The sequence below is a fragment of the Aquarana catesbeiana genome, linkage group LG12, assembly GCF_042186555.1.
Source record: "Aquarana catesbeiana isolate 2022-GZ linkage group LG12, ASM4218655v1, whole genome shotgun sequence".
In the NCBI taxonomy this organism is placed as follows: domain Eukaryota; kingdom Metazoa; phylum Chordata; class Amphibia; order Anura; family Ranidae; genus Aquarana; species Aquarana catesbeiana.
Window position 1 is genome coordinate 37,337,673 of NC_133335.1, and position 20,536 is coordinate 37,358,208.

The 20,536-nt window shown below is 43.4% G+C and overlaps 1 protein-coding gene across 2 annotated transcripts in view; it reads left to right on the forward strand.

Moving 5' to 3' along the window:
• SERINC3 (serine incorporator 3) overlaps positions 1–20,451 on the forward strand; it is a 37,796-nt gene extending 17,345 nt beyond the window's left edge. Inside the window, exons 5-11 of one of the 2 annotated variants that reach the window (XR_012236870.1) lie at positions 1,572–1,709; positions 4,605–4,774; positions 8,205–8,295; positions 9,930–10,110; positions 10,561–10,785; positions 15,497–16,344; positions 16,504–20,451. Coding sequence is in view for 1 of the 2 variants with exons in the window: in XM_073607584.1 (XP_073463685.1) it covers positions 1,572–1,709; positions 4,605–4,774; positions 8,205–8,295; positions 9,930–10,110; positions 10,561–10,785; positions 15,497–15,635 (944 nt within the window). In the remaining variant the exon portion in view is untranslated. Of the gene's footprint in view, positions 1–1,571; positions 1,710–4,604; positions 4,775–8,204; positions 8,296–9,929; positions 10,111–10,560; positions 10,786–15,496; positions 16,346–16,503 lie in introns of those variants that run through there. The other variant, XM_073607584.1, reaches the window with a different exon arrangement.
• Positions 20,452–20,536: the final 85 nt, after the last annotated feature.

Here is a 20,536-nt window from a genome sequence, read left to right on the forward strand (position 1 = left end):
GCGCAGCGCTTGCGTAGTATGGAGGACTAAGGAGCCACCGAAAGTCTCCGAACATGAACAGCTGTACACGGCGCCTGCGCAATTAACACCACATTGTGCCACACACTCCCAATGCTCGTGCAACTCTGCAAGGGGCAGGTGTATTATTCATTGAAGTGTGCAAGGGGTGGATGCAAAACCCACCCTTCAGTTGTGTAAACACGCCCCGCAAAGACGTGTACTTTATTGATAAAACCACCCCCAACTTATCAGTTCTGCCCATCCATGTAAAAGACGGCCTCTTCTGTAGGCATCCGCCCCTTACACGCTTCTCAATAATACATCCGCCCCTTTGAGAAATCCACCCCCATCATATGAGCTCTGCCTATCATGCGGCTTCTTCTGTATGCATCCGCCCCTTGCAGAGATCAATGAATAATACACCCGCCCCTTACAGAGTTGCACGAGCATCAGGAGCATGCGGCACAATGTAGTTTTAATTGCGCAGGCGCCGTGTACAGCTGATCAACAGCTGTTCATGTCCGGAGACTTTCGGCGGCTCTTTTGTCCTCCATACTGTGCAAGTGCTGAGCCTGCGCAGTACAGGGCGGACATTATCCGACGGGGGACCTTTCTTGGCAGAACACCGGCAGCACTCATGCAGCCCCAGACCATGACACTCCCACCACCATGCTTGACTGTATGCAAAACACACTTGTCTTTGTACTCCTCACCTGGTTGCCGCCACACACGCTTGACACCATCTGAACCAAATAAGTTTATCTTGGTGAGTTGAGTTATTTTGAGGGGACAGCAAATTGACACTGTTATACAAGCTGTACACTCACTACTTTACATTGTAGCAAAGTGTAATTTCTTCAGTCACACGAAAAGATAATAAAATATTTACAAAAATGTGAGGGGTGTACTCCTTTTGTGAGATACTATGTATGTATGTATATATATATATATATATATATATATATATATATATATATATATATATATATATATATATATATATATATATATATATATATATATATATATATATATATATATATATATATGTATGTATGTATATATATATATATATATATATATATATATATATATATATATATCGCAAAGACATAGCAGTTTAGGTGTAAACACATAAAGAGAAGTTATCCCTCCCCAGTGAACAAATATAAAAAGTGTTCATCTAAAGAAAAAAGAAAAGTGTCTCTCCATAGTGTAATAAAAACTTGTACCGTATTTATTTAATAAATGAATACACTCACATTAGCATAAATGAACATGTAATAAACAAGTCACCAAGCTGGCATGGACTTCTAGTTCCGGGAGCACGATGATGTCAGCATGAGGCTCTGCCCGAGGCATTTCGTCATTAAGACGTCTTCCAGGGCTACCTAGCCCATAATTTGGTTGTAGTGCAAACCTTTTTATATATATATATATATTTGCATTGCAACCAAACAAATTATGTGTGTGTGTGTGTGTGTGTGTGTGTGTGTGTGTGTGTGTATATATAATTTTTTTTTTTACCAACATTCCACTTTAATTTGTGGTGTCCTATTCCCATTTTCTAGCCTGGTTTATCTTTGGAGCCGGAGGGGCCTTTTCCTTCATCCTCATCCAGCTGGTGCTACTTGTTGATTTTGCACATTCCTGGAATGAGTCCTGGTTGGAGCGCATGGAGGAGGGGAATTCCAGATGTTGGTATGCAGGTAAGAATGGTACTAAATGTTTTACTGTTCGCACTGAAGTTCGAAGATGTCATTTTTGTCTGACGTGTTATTTTTTTGTTCACGGTTTTGGGTTGGTTTCATTTAGGTAAGGGGAACAGACATGATTCTTCCTATCACTCCATGGTGTTATGTGTGACAGTTGTACAGGAGAGAATGGCGCATTTCCTGGCCATAGACCATTTTCTTGTTCACACAGGATTAATAGTCTAAACATTTCTTAGTCATGTTTTTGGGTCTGTGTCATGCAAATTTCAAGTGTGCAAGGAATTGATGTGAGCATAAGCAAGGAATAAGGGCCACGTAGATCAACTCTTAAAGGAGTCGTTGGGTAGACCATCACAATTGCATAGTAGACCAAAAACCAAATAAAGTTGATCACACTCATGCTCCCAATCTGTTATACCAGCTGACTGCCCACAGTGTTTGCAGGTGCTGGTTGGGTTGAATACTGGCTTGTCAGACACATTGAGGACTACAAGAAAATGGTGCTCATCTGTGCTCTGCTACAGCATATAGTGATCTCCTCTTAGCTTGGTCTCCTATCCATGGGAGAACCCCTCCAACATGTGTTGCCCAGTAACCTCTACGAATACATCCCTACTGGGCGAAACATGTTAAGAGGGTTCTCCCATGGATAGGACACCAAGCTGAAGCCATCTTTTTACTTACAGGATCTCACAATATGCCATGGTGTGCAGACAAAGAAAATTAAAATCCAGCAGCTACACATACTGCAGCTGCTGGCTTTTAATAATAGGACACTTGCGTGTCCTGGAATCCAGCGATGTCGGCACCTCAGCTGATGTTTCCATCAGCTGTCGGGTGCTGCCGCCACCATTGTGGGTTGTGGTACCTGGCAGTGTAGCCTTATGACTTCACGCCGTGAACCCTACTGCGCATGCGCGAGGCCACACTCCTCTCTCCTACTGGCCCGGCGACAGGGAGAGGAGGAGGGAGCCCTGCGGTAATGTCACGGGCGGCAGCCTGGACTCCCGGAAGTGGGAACGGGATACCTGTCCCCCCTCCCCCCCAAAAGGTGCCAATTGTGGCACCGGAGGGGGACAGGAGACAAATGAGCAGAAGTTCCACTTTTGGGTGGAACTCCGCTTTAAGTGAAGGGAAGTGTTATATTGGGGGCTGGCTTTACACTAAACCTGTTGCTTTGCCTTGTGTTGGCAAATAACAGGTTCATCTTGCCTATTTGATTCCACATTTTATTGAGTGCAAACCTGTGCTAGTAAATTTGACATATGAATGAGCCTACTTAGCTTCTAGCCTCCACCCTACCAGACACAAAACTATTGTCCCTTGAAACAGGCAATAGGTTGTCTGTGGGTCAGTTTTAGGCAAACCATTGCTCAAAACAATTCCAATCATGTCCAGAGATCAAGCCGTAGTTGGGGGTTTCTACACGGGGCATCAATATGCATTATCAGCTACAGAAAGTTGTGTGGAGGCTTTTTATCTTCCAATCGGTGCCTTAGCTATTGGAGAAGATATTATATACACTGATTTTAGAGACACTAATGAGTAAAAATACAGCTCTACCTCCTATAGTACTTTTCAGTTGGTGGTTTAAAGCATAACTCTGGCAAAAACTTTTTCCCATGTCCTTGTTGCTGATCTACCTTCACCAACTATGGCATCCGTCTTCTTCTGAGCTCTGTAGTTCCTCTGTAATAGTCTGCTGATTTTGCTGAAAAACAGTTACTGTCCTGTGATTTTCTGTTTGTAAGACCGGCCTTGGCACTTCCAGGTTTTGGTTCTCTCAAGCAAGCAGGGACTTGTACTTCTGTCCCCACTTGCTGTAGTGGGCAGAGGGGTCTTACAGACCCTGGTCTGTACCGCCGATGGAGGTGGTGTCCTCATCCTCCGCCTCTGCTCCCTGCCAGCACCGCCCCCCCGCCACCACCGCCCGTCATCTCTCTGTGCAGCATTAGTCCTTAGGACACCGGCCGGATGACAGAGCCGGGATCTCGGGCTGTGACAGATCTTGTATATGAAACACCGCTGAGGGAGCTGACATGTTCCCTTTGTTCCCTTTGTGCTCCTTCTGGGTTCGCGGCTCCGGCGCTGTGAGTGGCCGGAGCAGCGATGACGTCACTCCTGCACATGCCCAGGAGTCTTCTGGTCTCGGCAAGGCGCTCTGATTTTCTGGCAGCATCTGCCGGACCTTTGGAGCGCATGCGCGGCTGATATCAGCGGCTGCATGCAAGGTGAGTATCTCCTAAACCGTACAGGTTTAGGAGATATTAATTTTACTTACAGGTAAGCCTTATTATAGACTTACCTGTAGATAATTACAAAGCGGGGTATACAACCGCTTTAACATGTACAGGCCTAGTGTACCCTCCCACATTCACTGCAATTTACAAAGCATGATGGGAAGTGTAGTTTGATTATGGTGTAGAGCAGGGGTAGGAAACCTCGGCACTCCAGCTGTGGTGAAGCTACAAATCCCATCATGCCTCTGCCTCTAGGAGTCATGCCTTTGCTTGTCGGGGTCTTGCAATGTCTAATGTGACTTGTAGTTCCACCACAGCTGGAGGGCCGAGGTTGCCTACCCATGGTGTAGAGAGAGAGCAGAGGATATGATGTAATCACTGTTTTAACAACTCCTCCTTGGCAGAATAGATGCTGCATTTTTTTGAATTCAAGAGGACTTCCTGAAAATTCAATTAGACTTTTCTCTTCAATGGTAAGGAATTTCGCAAATGTAATAACTGTTTTGTGTAGGGGGTGTGTGCTAATGGGGGATTCTTTGCTTATCCTGGAGTTCTGCTTTAATACTTTTATACAACCTGAATTGTTGCATTTGTGAATTGATATGTTAAATGCATATCAGATAACCTCCATTGTCTTTGTATCTTCTAGTCTTACTGACGTCCACCGGCCTGCTGTACGCTGCATCAATAACATTCTACGCTCTCCTCTTTGTATTCTACACTGTGCCTGGGGGTTGCACCGAGAACAAATTCTTCATTAGTTTCAACTTGATCCTGTGTGTTGTTGTATCCATCATCTCAATCCTCCCCAAAGTGCAGGTACAGTCCACAGATGCTGGGGGGGGGGGACCGAGGAGATCACCTCTTAAATCCTATAATAAAATATAAATATACAGTTTGCTGAGTTATTTACTGCTATGAAGTTCAACAATGACTGCTGCTTTTTTTTTGGCTCAGGGGGGCAGTACTGTATGTGGTGCACAGGGTAAACCTAACCTATGTTCTTTATATTTGCTGAACAGCCTACAGGCTTAAAAATTACATTAGATGTTCTAACATGAATGGTAGACTGCAGAGCCGAGTGCTTCTTTGTACAGCGCTCGATCAGCTGGTGGTGGTGTGCGTTCTGTAATGCACAGCATGTCTGGTTGTGGCTCTATAAGCCGATTGCTTTTATAAAAGCTTAAAGCAAAAGAGCAGCGCTGATGTGAATAGTAACTTGTGACAACCAAACGGCAGTGTAATTCAATCCGCTCACTGACGGGTTCGCTGTTATGGTTCACTATATCACGCACGTTGCTCCTTCTTGCATCGAATAAGCCAGGTAGTCTTTATCAGTTACTCAGCATCATGCATATCATTTGTAGCAATGTATCGTAGTTCCTTGTACACTATGCTTTATACTTACCATCAGATTGTGGTTTGTACAATCCGGATCCCCCGTCCTAAAGGCTTAGTTCACCTTTTTAATGAAAATCAATAAATGCACATCTTTTTGCAGGTAAAAAAGTTTGCATTTATTATTTTTGTGAGGTCTCTTCCTTTCCTGATAACCCGGGTTGGACTTATGGGGTGTATGAATTGAACTCTCTGATCGATCGGGTAATCAAGACTCCATACACACAGGGATGGTTAATCAGGATTACAATGCTTTATTGGGTTCGCATATATCTTATACACTTACAGAGAGAGAAAAACCTCCCTCTTATTATCAGCCAATGAGATTGAAGCATAAACTTTATAAAAAAAAATAAGCATAAACATCACAAACTGCATATTCTGCCCTGGAGACATCTGTCAGGCTATGTTTAACCGCTTGCCGACCGCCTCACGCATATATACTGCGGCAGAAGGGCTCGTACAGGCAGAAACGCGTACCTGTACTTTACCCTTTAAGAGGCATGCCCACGGCAAGCTCTGTGAGTCGGGTTGCGGGTCCCGCGGACTGGATCGCCACGGGGATACCCACAATCGCCTCACGGAGAGGAAGAATGGGGAGATGCTAATGTAAACAAGCATCTCCCCGTTCTGCCTAGTGACAGTGTCACTGATCTCTGCTCCCTGTCATCGGAGCAGAGATCAGTGACATGTCACACACAGCCCATCCCCCCTACAGTTAGAAACACGCCCCTAGGACAAACTTAACCCCTACACTGCCACCTAGTGGTTAACTCCTTCACTGCCAGTGTCATTTACACAGGAATCCGTGCATTTGTATAGCACTGATTGCTGTATAAATGACAATGGTCCCAAAAATGAGTCAAAAACGTTCGATGTGTCCGCCATAATGTCGCAGTCACAATAAAAATCGCTGATCGCCGCCATTTGAAAAAAAAAAATTATTAATAAAAATGCCATAAAACTATCCCCTATTTTGTAAACGCTATAACTTTTGCGCAAACCAATCAATCGCTTATTGCGATTTTTTTTTTTTTTTTTTTTATTTTATTTACCAAAAATATGCAGAAGAATACGTATCGGCCTAAACTGAGGAAAAAAATTAGTTTTTTTATATATATTTTTGGGGGATATTTATTATAGCAAAAAGTAAAAAATAATGCTCTTTTTTTGTTTATAGCGCAAAAAATAAAAAGCGCAGGGGTGATCAAATACCACCAAAAGAAAGCTCTATTTGTGGGAAAAAAAGGACGTCAATTTTGTTTGGGAGCCACGTCGCACGACCGCGCAATTGTCAGTTAAAGCGACGCAGCGCTGAATCGCAAAAAGTGCTCTGGTCAGGAAGGGGGTAAATTCTTCCGGGGCTGAAAGTGATTAACTATAAATATATATATGAAGCTACGTATATTAGGCAACTTGCCAATGTTCCAGACACCCAACTTCTAACTTGTTATAACTTTGTTATTCATTGTCTAATATTAAGCGTCAGACTAACCACATGTACATCCTGTATCAGCACATAGCATCCTTGCATCTAACTTTTGTAGCCTACGTTTCTAACTTTCTATATATCAAAGCAAAATACATTTCTTCTTGTATAACGTATTATAATGACTTAAAGCAGTACTCTAACTCCTTACAATTTTATTTTTTTTTTTGCAATTCTTTATCATTTTTCAAAGAGTTTACAGAAGACCACACGCTCCAAGAGAGCGAAAACAGTGGAAAAAACAGATGACCTTTGAAGGTCAGAAATGCAAAATGCACAAGACAAAACATACAGTATGCAAAAGAGAATTCTTCCTTTGGGAGCAAACTGATTCACATGGCCCTATGATGGATCTGGTCATTTACTTCCAGCATAACTGAACATTATGACTGGAAAGCGGCAACCATGGCTCCTCTGAACTGGGGAAAAAAAGGGGGGGGGGACAAAATTGTAGGGGGGCAGGGGTGACAAGACAGCAAAAGACCGCAGGGACCGAAGCCAGACTGGCAAGTGATCTCAAGCCTGGGAGCCCAATAGCGAGCAATATTCAGGAGGATTCAGTCCAATAAAACCACATTTTATTGAAGCACTCCTCCGTATGATTGGCTAAGGCCAGCAAACTCCTCCACATTGAATTTTTTTTTTACTCTGCAGCCTGTAAGACATCTGCTGATCATGGGTGCAATGCCAGGATCCTGCAGACTCTCCGTACACTGTCTGCCTGTACCTCTAATACGGGCAGGCAGTTGCTGAATGGTAGGAAGAATCAATAGACTACGAGTGTGCTCACCAGCACCCTCACGGTTCATTAAGAGCTACAAGCCGTTGGCTGCCGCAGCAGGCTTGGTTCACATATATGCGAATTGGATGCATTTTACACAGCATCCAATTTGCATAACATGTTAGTGTGATTGACTTTTAATGGAGTCGGTTCACATATGTCCTGGGCGGCTGCGGTGCGAAAATTGAAAAGGGTCCTGTGCGTTTTTTGGGTTCGGTTCAGGTGCGAATTCAGGGAAAAATTTGCGCCTCAACCGGTGAACCCAAACTCGTAGGACACCAGACTGCAAACCGTAGCCGGACTTGTGTAAACCTCACAGAACTCTGTGAATGAATGGCGTGGCCGTTTTGGGCGGAGCCCGACATAGCTGCGCTCTTTTAATATTGTGACAGAAGGTGTGTGGAGGAGAGAAGGCAGGAGCTGGAATGCCCCTAAATACGGGTGAAACAAGTAACATGTTCCAAAGGTGAACGTCTCCTTTAAGGAAAACTGGAAAATGGGGTCTGATCATGTTGTTGTAGGGTAAGCTTGGTGTTCAAGGTATTGAATATTAAAAATAATGTGCGCTCTTTGCCTTGCAGGAAGGTCAACCCCGCTCTGGGCTCCTTCAGTCCTCTGTGATTACCCTGTACACAGTTTACTTGACCTGGTCTGCCATATCCAACGAACCTGGTAAGTGTTTCATTTGAACAAAACATGGTTAGTGTGTTTGGCATGGCATGTCAGCTTGGAAGATCTGAGGCTGTGTGTAGGTGGGCTGAGATGAAACAGCCCACCTACACACAGCCTCAGATCTTCCAAGCTGTGGGTACATACTGACATGCCATGCTAAACACACTAACCATGTTTTCAAACCGTCTTCTTTAAATGTAGGAGGCAGTTTGGAGCACCATGTAGGTCTTTTGGTTTGCGGCGTTATTGCTTACCTTAAGTTTTGTGTCTGCCACTTAAGTAGACTGGTCAAAATTCCCAACCTGCAGTTTTCTATACTTTGATTTACTGTGGCTCAAGTCCCTGACCCCTCCTTTCCAAAATGAAGTAATTCACGAGTGTTGAGAATTGCACAATGAATGAGAGCGGCATTGTGAGGAGGAAGGTGTCCTTTCCCATTTTCCCTCATAATTGGGGTACATCGAATTCTACAAGCTTAGGGGGTCTCAGCATTGGTCAGGGGTGTGAAAAACTGAAAGGAATGTTTTTTGACAGAGAAGGAGACAACTTGGCAGTCTACTTCTTTTGGCTTCTTCTGGTGTTATTGCAGGTGTTGATAATGATAATGCCTCAGACGATCTGCGCATGCACAGTAGTGACGTCATTCCAGCTGATCGGTAGATCAGCTGGCGTTAAGTCAACAGGTTTGTGGGGGGGGCAGGTTTGTTTGAAGCCCCCCCCCCCCCCCCAAATATTGAGCACCAGCCGCCACTGGTCGGAGGCATTATCCGACAATCGGCAAAGTGCGGATGCATCTGATCGTCTGATTCTGCCTCGCTCTCTCTGACAACTGCGTCCCTAGCAACCAATGACGGCGGAATCGGCACCACAGGAAGATCTACTACAGTATTAGGAGGGCAGGACTTGGAAGGCATTTCTGGGAGCCCAAGAGATGATTGGCAGCAGTTCCAGCCAACCAGAGGCCACTAATTAGCCGCCTATGGGAGACTCCGACCCGCTGAGAGGAGCAGAATTTCTGTCGTTTACTGCAGATCATTGGATAATGCCTCCGATGATATGCGCAGTGTTGACGTTACTACTGCACATGTGCAGATTGTCGGAGGCATTGTCCGACGATCTGAAGTAATTGACAGAACACCATCAGTAACCTCTTTTGATATGAATGTAATTAATAGCTGATCTGAAGAGATGATGTCTCTGTGGTCTCCAAACTGTAGCCCGGTGGGGCGGTTGTGGCCCTTTGCTTGCCTTTATCTGGCCCTTGGGGCACTATTCCACTAACTGACTCTAATCATGGGGCACCATTTTCCCTGTTGGCACCATCAATTAGGCACTATTCTTCCAATTGATACCAACAATGGGGCAGTATTCCTCCAAATAAAACCAATGATGGGTCTCTGATGTTGGGGCATTTTCTATTCCCACTGGCCACAGTCCGACACCCCCCCCCCCCCCCCCCCAAAGTCTGAAGGATTGTAAACTGGTCCTTTGTTTAGAAAGTTTTGGAGACCCCTGCCTTATGCATGGCCTTATTAAATGCTTCTTTTAAGCCAAAGTGCCCCATGCTGTCTGTTCCCCTTGCCTGAGTGCAATAAGTTCTTTAACCACAGGTTATTTGTTTTTGTTTTTTTCAGATCGTACATGCAACCCGAGCTTAATGACCATCCTCAACAAGATTACAGCTCCTACGCTGAGTCCCCAGAATGGGACCGTCCCAGGAGTCCCCACACCAGAGCCAATAAAGTCATTGCAGTGGTGGGATACTCAGAGCATCATTGGCCTGATACTATTTGTGCTGTGCCTTCTGTATTCCAGGTGAGAGCTGGGTTGCCAGAAGCATAGGAGGGAGGCTGTGTTTTTCTACAAAATTTTCAGTAAAAAAAAAAAAGTGTGAACCAGATGTGGACATACAGATACATTTTCTACTAGTAGATTTCACTTCCTGTCCTGTAGATGCAACAGGAAGTGAGAAGATAACTTTCCAATGTGAGAGAAATCACCTCTAAGACAGTTGTCATGGAGACAGGCTCCTGAATCTAAGTTTAGTGAGGCACAGGGAGAATTTACCGGTTAGCAGAAATCATGGATTGGGGAAAAACCTATATAACCTTAAAATTGTGTGTGTGTGTGTGTGTGTGTGTGTGTATAAAACTTTTTTTCCAAATCAATGTGTCATTTGATGTACATGGCAGTATTATAGTTGTTTTGTTGTTGCTCATTGTATTCCAGCTTGTTCTCATCAGACTGTATGCGCTTTTCTTGCAGCATCCGAAACTCTACCAACAGCCAGGTGAACAAGCTCACCTTATCTGGCAGTGACACCCCCATGCTGGATGACACCGTAGGAACCGGCTCGGATGGCGAGGACGGGCAGGTGCAACGTGTGTTGGATAATGAGAAGGATGGCGTCCAGTACAACTATTCCTTCTTCCATCTCATGCTGTGCCTGGCTTCCCTCTACGTCATGATGACCCTCACTAACTGGTACAGGTGAGAGATTCTTCAGTATCTGCATTATGAAACAGGACTACTGGCCAATCACTGGGCTGTGTTAATAGAAAGGCATTTTACTTTTTTATTGTACAAGTGCATCTCAAAAAATGTGAATCTCGTCAAAAAAATTTTATTTCAGTAATTCAATTTAAAAAGTGAAACTCGTATTATATGGATTCATTACACACCGTGATATATATATCAAGCATTTCTTTCTTTTCATTTTGATGATTATGACTTACAGCTAGTGAAAACCCAAACTTTAGTATCTCAGAAAATTGGAATATTGGGAAAGTTTAATATTGTAGACACGTGGTGTTACACTTTAATCCGCTAATTAACTCAAAACACCTATAAAGGTTTCCTATACCTTTTTTAAATGGCCACAGTCTGGTTCAGTAGGTTACACCATCATGGGGAAGACTGCTGCCTTGACAGTTGTCCAGAAGACAGTCACTGACACCCTCCACAAGTAGGGTAAGTCACAAAAAGGACATTGCGAAAGAAGCTGGCTGTTCAGAGTGCTGTATCCAAGCATATTAATGGAGAGTTGAGTGGAAGGAAAAAGTGTGGAAGAAAAGGTGCACAAGCAACAGGGATAACCGCAGCCTTGAGAGGATTGTGAAGCAAAGGCCATTCAAGAATTTGGGGGAAATTCACAAGGAGTGGACTACGGCTGGTGTCAGTGCTTCAAGAGCCACCATACACAGACGTATCCAGGACATGGGCTACAACTGTCTCATTCCTTGTGTCAAGCCACTCCTGAACCAGGGACAGCATCAGAAGCATATTACCTGGTTTAGGGAGAAAAAGGACTGGACTGTTGCTCAGTGGTCTAAAGTCCTCTTTTCAGATGAAAGTTAATTTTGCATTTCATTTGGAAATCCAAGGGATTCCAGAGTCTGGAGGAAGAATGGAGAGGCACAGAATCCAAGTTGCATGAGGTCCAGTGTGAAGTTTCCACAGTCAGTGAGATTTGGTGAGCCATGTCATCTGCAAGTGTTGGTCCAAAGTCAGTGCAGCCTTCTACCAGTAAATTCTAGAGCACTTCATGCTTCCTTCTGCTGACCAGCTTTATGGAGATGCTGAATTCATTTTCCAGCAGGACTTGGCACCTGTCCACACTGCCAAAACTACCAATACCTGGTTTATCGATCATGGTATCACTGTACTTGATTGGCCAGAAACTCGCCTGACCTAAACCCCATAGAGAATCTGTGAGGTATTGTCATGAGGAAGGTGAGAGACACCAGACCCAACAATGCAGACGAGCTGAAGGCCGCTATCAAAGCAACCTGGGCTTCCATAACACTTCTGCAGTGCCACAGGCTGATCGCTTCCATGCAACGCAGCATTGATACAGTAATTCATGCAAAAGGAGCCCCGACCAAGTGTTGAGTGCATACTATACTGTACATGGACATACTTTTTCGGTAAGCCAATGTTTCTGTATTAAAAATTCTTTTTTTTTTTTTTTTAATTGGTCTTGGTGGTAATCTAATTTTCTGAGATACTGAATTTTGGGTTTTCACTAGCTGTAAGCCATAATCATCAAAATTTAAAAGAAAAATGCTTGAAATATTTCACTCTGTGTGTAACATCTATTTAATGTTTTTTACTTTTTTAACCCTTTCATGACTAAGCCTATTTTTGAAATTTGGTGTTTACAAGTTAAAATCCGTATTTTTTGCTAGAAAATTACTTAGAACCCCCAAACATTATATTTTTTTAGCAGAGAATCTAGAGAATAAAATGGCGATTGTTGCAATATTTTTTATCACACGGTATTTGTGCAGCGGTGTTTTAAATGCAAATTTTTGGAAAAGTGACACTTTCATGAATTTTAAAAAATCCAAACAGTAAAGTTACCCCAATTTTTTTGTATAATGTGAAAGAAGATGTTACGCCGAGTAAATAGATACCAAACATGTCACCCTTTATAATTGCACGCACTCGTGGAATGGCGACGAACTACGGTACCTATGAATTTCCATAGGCGACGCTTTAAAAAAATTTTACGGTTACCAGGTTTGAGCTACAGAGGAGGTCTAGGGCTAGAATTATTGCTCTCGCTCTGACGATCGCGGCGATACCTCACATGTGTGGTTTGAACACCGTTTACATATGCGTGCGCGACTTCCGTATGCGTTTTCTTCGCTGCGCGAGCTCGCAGGGATAGGGGCACGTTAAAAATTTTTTTTTTATTTATTTTTGTACTTTATAAATTGTGTTTTAAAAAATTTTTTTTTTTTTACTTTTATTGCTGTCACAAGCAATGTAAACATCCCTTGTGACAGTAATAGGTGGTGACAGGTACTCTTTATGGAGGGATGGGGGGTCTAAAAGACCCCCCATCCCTCCTTTACACTTCAAAGTATTCAGATCGCCGAAAACGGCGATTCTGAATACTGTGTACTTTTTTAAATTCGGCGCCATTGGCAGCCGAGTAAACGGGAAGTGACATCATGATGTCGCTTCCGCGTTTACAACGAGAAGGCTGGAACGAAGCCGCTCGCAGCTTCGTTCCAGTCCGCCCCCAGCCGCCGAAGGCAGCCGAATGGACACCGGGCCTCCCGATCGCACGGGAGGCCCGGTAACAGCGGCGGGAGGGGGGGGGGATGTCCCCTCCCGCTCCTCCGGTATAACAGCCGAGCGGCTTTTAGCCGCATCGGTTGTTATACACGGGTAGCCGATCGCCCGCTGTAAACAACGGTACCGGGATGATGCCTGCAGCTGCAGGCATCATCCCGGTATAACCCCGGAAAGCCGAGTACGCATATCTGCGTACGGTCGGCGGGAAGGGGTTATTTAAATTACTGAAATAATTTAACTTTTTGATGATATTCTAATTTTTTTTCAGATGTGCCTGTATTTCTGTTCCACCTTAGAACCAAAGCTGTTAGTGTTCAGTGCTTTTTTTATTATCACATTATTAGGAGGTGAAGAATGTTTCACATCTCCACCATCAAGCAATTGCAATCCATTATTCTGGATAAAATAAACATTTCTCCATCTTTTCTCTCTTTTTTTTTTTTTTTTTTTTTTTTTTTAAATGCTGCAAGTACAAAAACAATACCTGTTGATCTGCTAGGCACCCAGTGAGCTCCTGACTTCCTTAAGCCCAGGTTCACACTGAGCTGCAGGAATGAAGAATTGCGAGTTCTGCTGAACTCGCTCGATTTCACCCACGCATGTCCAGTCCTGATTTCGGCTGTGATTTCACAGACATCTGTGCAGGTTTCTGCACAGATGTCAATGGAAATCGCACCCGAAATCTCTAAAAGTAGTACAGAAACTACTTTTTGAAATCGCTGTGGGGCTGCAAATGCAAGGTCACACAGATTAGGACAGTGCCATTGCCGATTTGATATGTCAAATCGCACCAATGTAAACCAGGGCTAAGGTTGGGTTCACATATATGTGAATTGGATGCATTCTTAACCGCATCCAATTTGCATAACGTGAATGTGACCGGCTCTCAATGGAGCTGGTTCACACATTTCTAGGAGGGCCGCCGTGCGGGTTTTTGAAAAGGGTCCTGTGCTTTTTTTTTTTTTGGTCCGGTTCAAGTGCGAATTCAGGTAAAAATTTGCACCTGAACCGGTGAACAGAAACACTCCGACTTCTAACCGCAGCCAGATGTGTGAACCCAGCCTTAACCCTGGTTCACATTGATGCGATTTGACATGTAAAATAGGCGGCTATTGCCCGCAATGGAACCGTCCGATTCCCAAAAGTAGTTTCTGTACTACCTTTGGCAATTTCAATAGACATCTGTGCAGGAAACCGCACAGATGTCTCTGAAATCGTCAGACTGACATGTGGGAATGAAATCATGCGAGTTCAGCTGAACTTGCACAATTTAATTTCTGCTGTCAGTGTGAACCTGGGCTAAGTGAGCTGACAACCCTAAGGCTCTGTTCACATCTAGGCGTTGCTATTTTACAGCCATTTTTTGGTGGGTTTTTTTCTTCTGGTGTTTTTTTTTTTTGTAGTGTTTTGTACAGGCGTTTTAAAGGTCACCAATGTAAAAGCAGTAAAACGCCTGTAATCTTCCAAAAAAGAAGCTCCTCTACTTTTGTAAGCGATGGACGTTTTGTTTCAGGCGACAGAACGCTCAGATGTGAACAAGGGCCTTTGAAATGAATGGGATTTGTCTTGTTGGGCGTTCTTAGAACTGAGAGCAGAAAAACGCCCAAAAACACCTAGATGTGAATGGAGCCTAAGCAGTTTTCTCTGCTGCACTACAGTATTCCTCAGTCTCATCTTATAGAGATGAGTTTTATGATGGGTGTTGAAGGGGCCTATTGATAACAATGGCAGCATATGAAAATGTGTATTATAATCACATCTATGGGTATTCATAGTGGTTACAAAATAAATTGCACAAAGTGAATGCAGTCTGAGGCCTCGTTCATAAGGGGCGTAATATAATGTACGCCCGTGCAGGGCTGTGTTAACCCACATGGGGTAGTACAAGTGTTCTGTGCATCCTCATGCAGGCAGTCCCATTGGTGTCAATTGGGACGCTGGTGTGGATGTGAGAGCAGCTGCCACATCCCAATTGACATCAATGGAACACCTGTGCATCTCAGTGTGGGTAAACACAGTTTTGAACGGACATACGCTGTAGTACGCCCTGTGTGAATGAGGCCTAAAAGTTTCTTTGTTAATGCTTTTATATATTTTTTTTTTTTTCCCCCTCTAGCCCGGATGCTGATTTGAATACTATAACAAGCAAGTGGCCAGCTGTTTGGGTGAAGATTACCTCCAGCTGGGTGTGTCTTTTGCTCTACACCTGGACACTGATCGCTCCCGCCATCTGTCCCAACAGAGAGTTCAATTAAATGTCTTCTGAGCCTCCTTTTTTTTTTTTTTTTTGGTAACGACATTCCCCGATTCCAAAGTCTGCTCGGGGTGCACCCGTCATCAAGAAAGCTATGTTAATCCCTAAAAAATGATATTATGACAGATCACCTGAAAGTGCCTGGATATAGATTTTATTTTCTTGTCAAAGTTCTGTGCAATATGGGGGGGTCCTCCAAAGCCCCAGGAGGTTGCTGAATGATGAGTCTGGGGGGTCTTTTCAGCCACTTCGAGCTTTAGCACACCTCATTTCCTATAATCCTAAACAGCTGGAGCCTTTACTGTCATTCCATACAGGAGTCTTCAGCTCAGGCATTTTGTGATTTGTCATTTTAAAGGCTAAAATTCACCTCCAAAAAAATGCACATTCTTGCAGATTTAAAAAAAAAAAAAAGCAAAAAATGTTTAACACGGGAGCCTGCAAAATATTTCACCTATGATCGTGGGTACAATGTCAGGCTCCTGCAGGCACGTACTACAGCGCTCTACCTTGCTACGGGCTTTACGCTAATGAGCTGCAGAATGTGTCAATAGACGATGAATTTTTTGATCAGTGCACTGGTAGTCCATTGAGAACTAGTCTGTCTGCTGCTATGGCGGATGGGACTTGTAGTTTATTCACAGATTTTAGACATGACAGCGGCTGTGGGGGAGAAAAAAAAAAACCCTGCCTGCTGTCATAGGTTTTGAGTGCGAAGCAACATGTTCCACCCTAAGGCCTGATTCCCACCTATGCAGTTTTTAGTGCTTTTTTGCATTTTGCTGATTTGCACTACAGAACGTGTTCCGTAGGAAACCATGTTATATGGACTATAGTACAAATCTGCAAAAAGCACTAAAAATGCATAGGTGGGAATCGGGCCTAAGGCTGGATTCACACCTGTGCAGTTTTAGTGCATTTTGCAGATTTGCACTACAGTCCATTTAACATGGTTTCCTATGGAACATGTTCTATAGTGCAAATCTGCAAAAAGCACAAACTGCATAGGTGTGAATCCAGCCTAAATTTGGGTGTAACATGTGTGGAAAGGTGGATATAGCCCTAAAAACCAAAATCACTGTCTGCATTTATTTCTTTTTTTTTTTTTTTTCCAATGAGTTTGCTGAAGAAAGTCTGCTACGAGGGGGGGGGCTTTCACCCTAAAAAAACCAGATGAGGGACATTTATCAAGCAGAATAGACCTACAATTAGACACCAATCTATTGCAAAGCTAGATGACTGACAGTTTTTTGGCACCTGTAAACCCAGGCAACCAACTGAGTCGGCAAGAGATAGGCAGATGTACAATTTTTTTTTTCTTTACGGAAAACCCCTAAAAGTATTCTTATCTGTAATCCTGTTTGACAGGTTTTCAGTCTGTGCAGCAGAAATTTATCAGATGAAGCAAGTTATTGCAAAATGGTTTAGTGCAGGTAGTATTGGGGGGGACCTTAAAACACTGGAACTGCAGAGTGACTCTGGGTTTTGGGGGGGGGCCCATATGAAGAAATTGTACAGGAAAATAAAGACTCCTAGGAGGATTACAACAGGAAAAAAAAAAACGCTTTCTTGATGACAGGTTTGCTTTCAATAATTCCATTAGCAAGAAAAAAAATAAGCCATCTTTTATTGCTCTTTTTTCGTAATGAATACTTTTAATTGTTGTCAAAGCTTTATCATATGTTTATTGCTGCTTTTATGTACGCTTCTGCTGAGCTGATCTATTGTATCAAAGAACATTTTTATTTGACTTTTCAGTAATATATTGGATACGTTTTTCTATAGCTCTATACTGGGTTTGAAAAAAAATGCACTTTTTGTCTTGTAATGACGATGTTGGTTTATGGAAGGATGAGAAACATCTTTTTTTTTTTTTTGTACAGGTTTTTCTTGTGTTCATTATTTGCTAGGTATCAGTTGTGTATTCTGAAGGAGTGCATTGCAGCCATTCCATCAAAAAAATGGATCTTTTAGTTGGGGGTGGATGTTGGCGTGTTGAAGGACCCACCAGCTACTTTACATCTCCCATCAATGGCACTGGAAAGAGAGCGCTTTGCAGTTCCCAGCTTTGAATCCCTGTGAATGTAGTACCAATAACTGGGAGGAGCTGGGAACACACACACGATTCTCCTGGTCATAACCCGTGAGAGATACAGCACGCTGTTGGGGTATTCAACTCATCACCCTCTAACCCAGAGATCTCCAAACTATGGCCCTCCAGCTGTTGTGGAACTACAAATCCCATAAGGCATTGTAAAACTTTCACATTTACAGACATGACGGGAATTGTAGTTCCTGAACAACTGGAGGGCCATAGTTTGGAGACCCCTGCTCTAACCCAAACTGAAGATACATTAACAATTCTTACTGGGTCTCACCATACAGGATCCAGATTTCTTTTCAGCCAAGTCTTCCTTGGAAACAGGTGCAAGCTGTCCCTTGATTTCTCCATATCGTGCCATTGGGCAGAGAAGCCCTGCTTGTTTTGTGGTTGACTATCTCATCTGTAAGTAACAAAGCCATGACTATTGACCCATAGTGACTGTTGGTAAATAGGACAGCCTGCATCTGTATAGCTATAAACGAGGACTAAGGATGCAATGATGAGACAATGTAAATAAAGCTGATCACGTCCCCGTGTAGATATGCAATCTCTTTTGTTGGGGCGCTTGCACCTGTTTCCACGGTAACCTGGCTGGAAGAATCAGCCAAGAAGGGCTGCCAACTCTGCAGTTTATTTACTGACACGTTCATTATTTGGGTTCTGTTGCTGATAATTGCATACAAGCAACTGATTGAAGCCAATTAGCCACAGGCCCTGCATTATCTATAATAAGTATCTAAAGAGAAAAGTTGCAACTGGCTGAATAAAACCTTTGAATACCATTCCTGGTCTTGGCTGCAAAGGGCTTGTATTGTAATTCAATACTATAAGACCCCATTCGCATTGGATGTGCAAATCCCTATGGCTGGAATAGCTGCGATGGCTGAGCTCATCCAATGCAATAACAGGCTGTCAGCGGCTTGCAGGGGTCGTAGCTGGATGCACGTTGTCATAAATCGCTGTAGCCAACGGCAGCCTGTCATTGCATTGGACATGCTCAGCTGCAGCACCTATTCGCACACATCCAGCCATAGGAATTTTCAGCATGAGAATGGAGTCTTAAGGATAGTTTCAGCACTATACATCGAACAGGCCTTTCATATACAGCCAGCCTTAGCTTGTATACCAGTGATGGGAAACCTTGGCACCCCAGAAGTTTTGGAACTACATTTTCCATGATTCTCAAGCACTCTGCCGTGTAGTTCCAAAACATCTGGGGTGCCAAAGTTTCCCCATCACTGTTCTATACTGGAAAACTAGCAGCATCATCATCCCATAGCAACCAATCAGAATTTCTTTTAGTGGCTGCTACAAGGTTATTGCAGTTTGCTGATCACCATTGCACATACGCTGCCTTATTCCATGAGCCTGATTGATTCTAATTGGAGGATTTGTAACTTCTGATCCTTTTCAGCCAACACTGCACTAAAATCCCCTGTATAATCATATGAGCCGTGGAACAGTGCAAGCCTTTTGCAAGCACAATGGTAGACCTTAAAGGGGACTTCTCCTTTGCATGCTTCGCTCACATCCATAGGCATCGTTATTGGTACCTTGTGGGCTGAATCTTGGCGCGATGCCTGGAGCACTTTCTTCTAGTTTATGTTTAGTTGTTTTGTGCTATTGCACAATTATATGGCACTTAAAGGACCAACAAATTGACTTCCAGAACTGAGAGTATTTAGGATAAGTATGTTATGGCATACAGTACCATGCTGGGAACAGGACTGAATCCAGACTATTGGCTAAACACTGGAGTCAAAATGTTTTGGGGTTTTTTTTTTTTGGATAAAGTTTTAGAAACTCTGTTATGTTTTGATTGGTGTCTGTGTCCGCACTGGGGAGATTCACCCTCTCTTCTCTGGGCACCCCTGTCAGCAGGACAGAAAGGGACGTGTAAAGCTGGTTCAGCCGGGACCAGCCTAATTTCCATCCGTGTATGGGCAGACTTCTGTACAACCAGTATGTTCAATTTTCTACCGCTGGTTATAGCCTGCAGTGCTGATTAGTGTATTGATGAGGGTGGGGAAGTCTCCCAGCTCAGAATACAAAGGCTTAGCGGGGGGGATTCCCTCCCCATCCACACCGCGTGTCCTTGTATCAAGTCCCTTTTTTTTTCTCTCTAAACCCGCTGGCAAAACAAAAAAAAAAAGAAGCCTGTATAAACTGCTTAATCCTAATTCTTACAAGAACAGAAGGGCAGTCTATTCTAATGAGAACCGCTTTTCTGGTGAGAGGGGCTTTCCTCTCACCAGAACAGGAAGTGAAGGGAAATCTCCCTACCAGGACACCAAGCTATATCAAACTGACAGAGATTGCTGTATATAAAAATTTAACATTAAAATCATCCTTTTTCAGAATTAGTTTTTAAGACGACATTTTTCTACAGGCAGACATTTTGTGTTAAGTAATTCTTGAAGTGACATTTTGTCTATTCACCCAAAAGTGATGACCCCCCACAGATTGCCTCTGTCATCAGTTGTCCACAGCAACCAATCAGGCCTTTTCTGGAAATATGGAGTAAAAATCAGCGCTTATGGGAAAGCCAGCTCTGACAACTGATGACACATGCTTAAGTGATGTCACCACTTCTCGGTGACCTGATAGGCTGATGGATATCGCAGCCCATACAATGTGTAAGTACGAGACTATCTTCAGCACTTTGGATTTGCACTGTAATGTATACACTGTTTAATATACCCTAAAGAAACTACGTTTTTGCTGTGTTTTTTTTTTCTCCCGCCTCATTGTCTGTCTGGTTTTGGTAGTGAACTTCTTTTAATGCTAGACAGGTCATG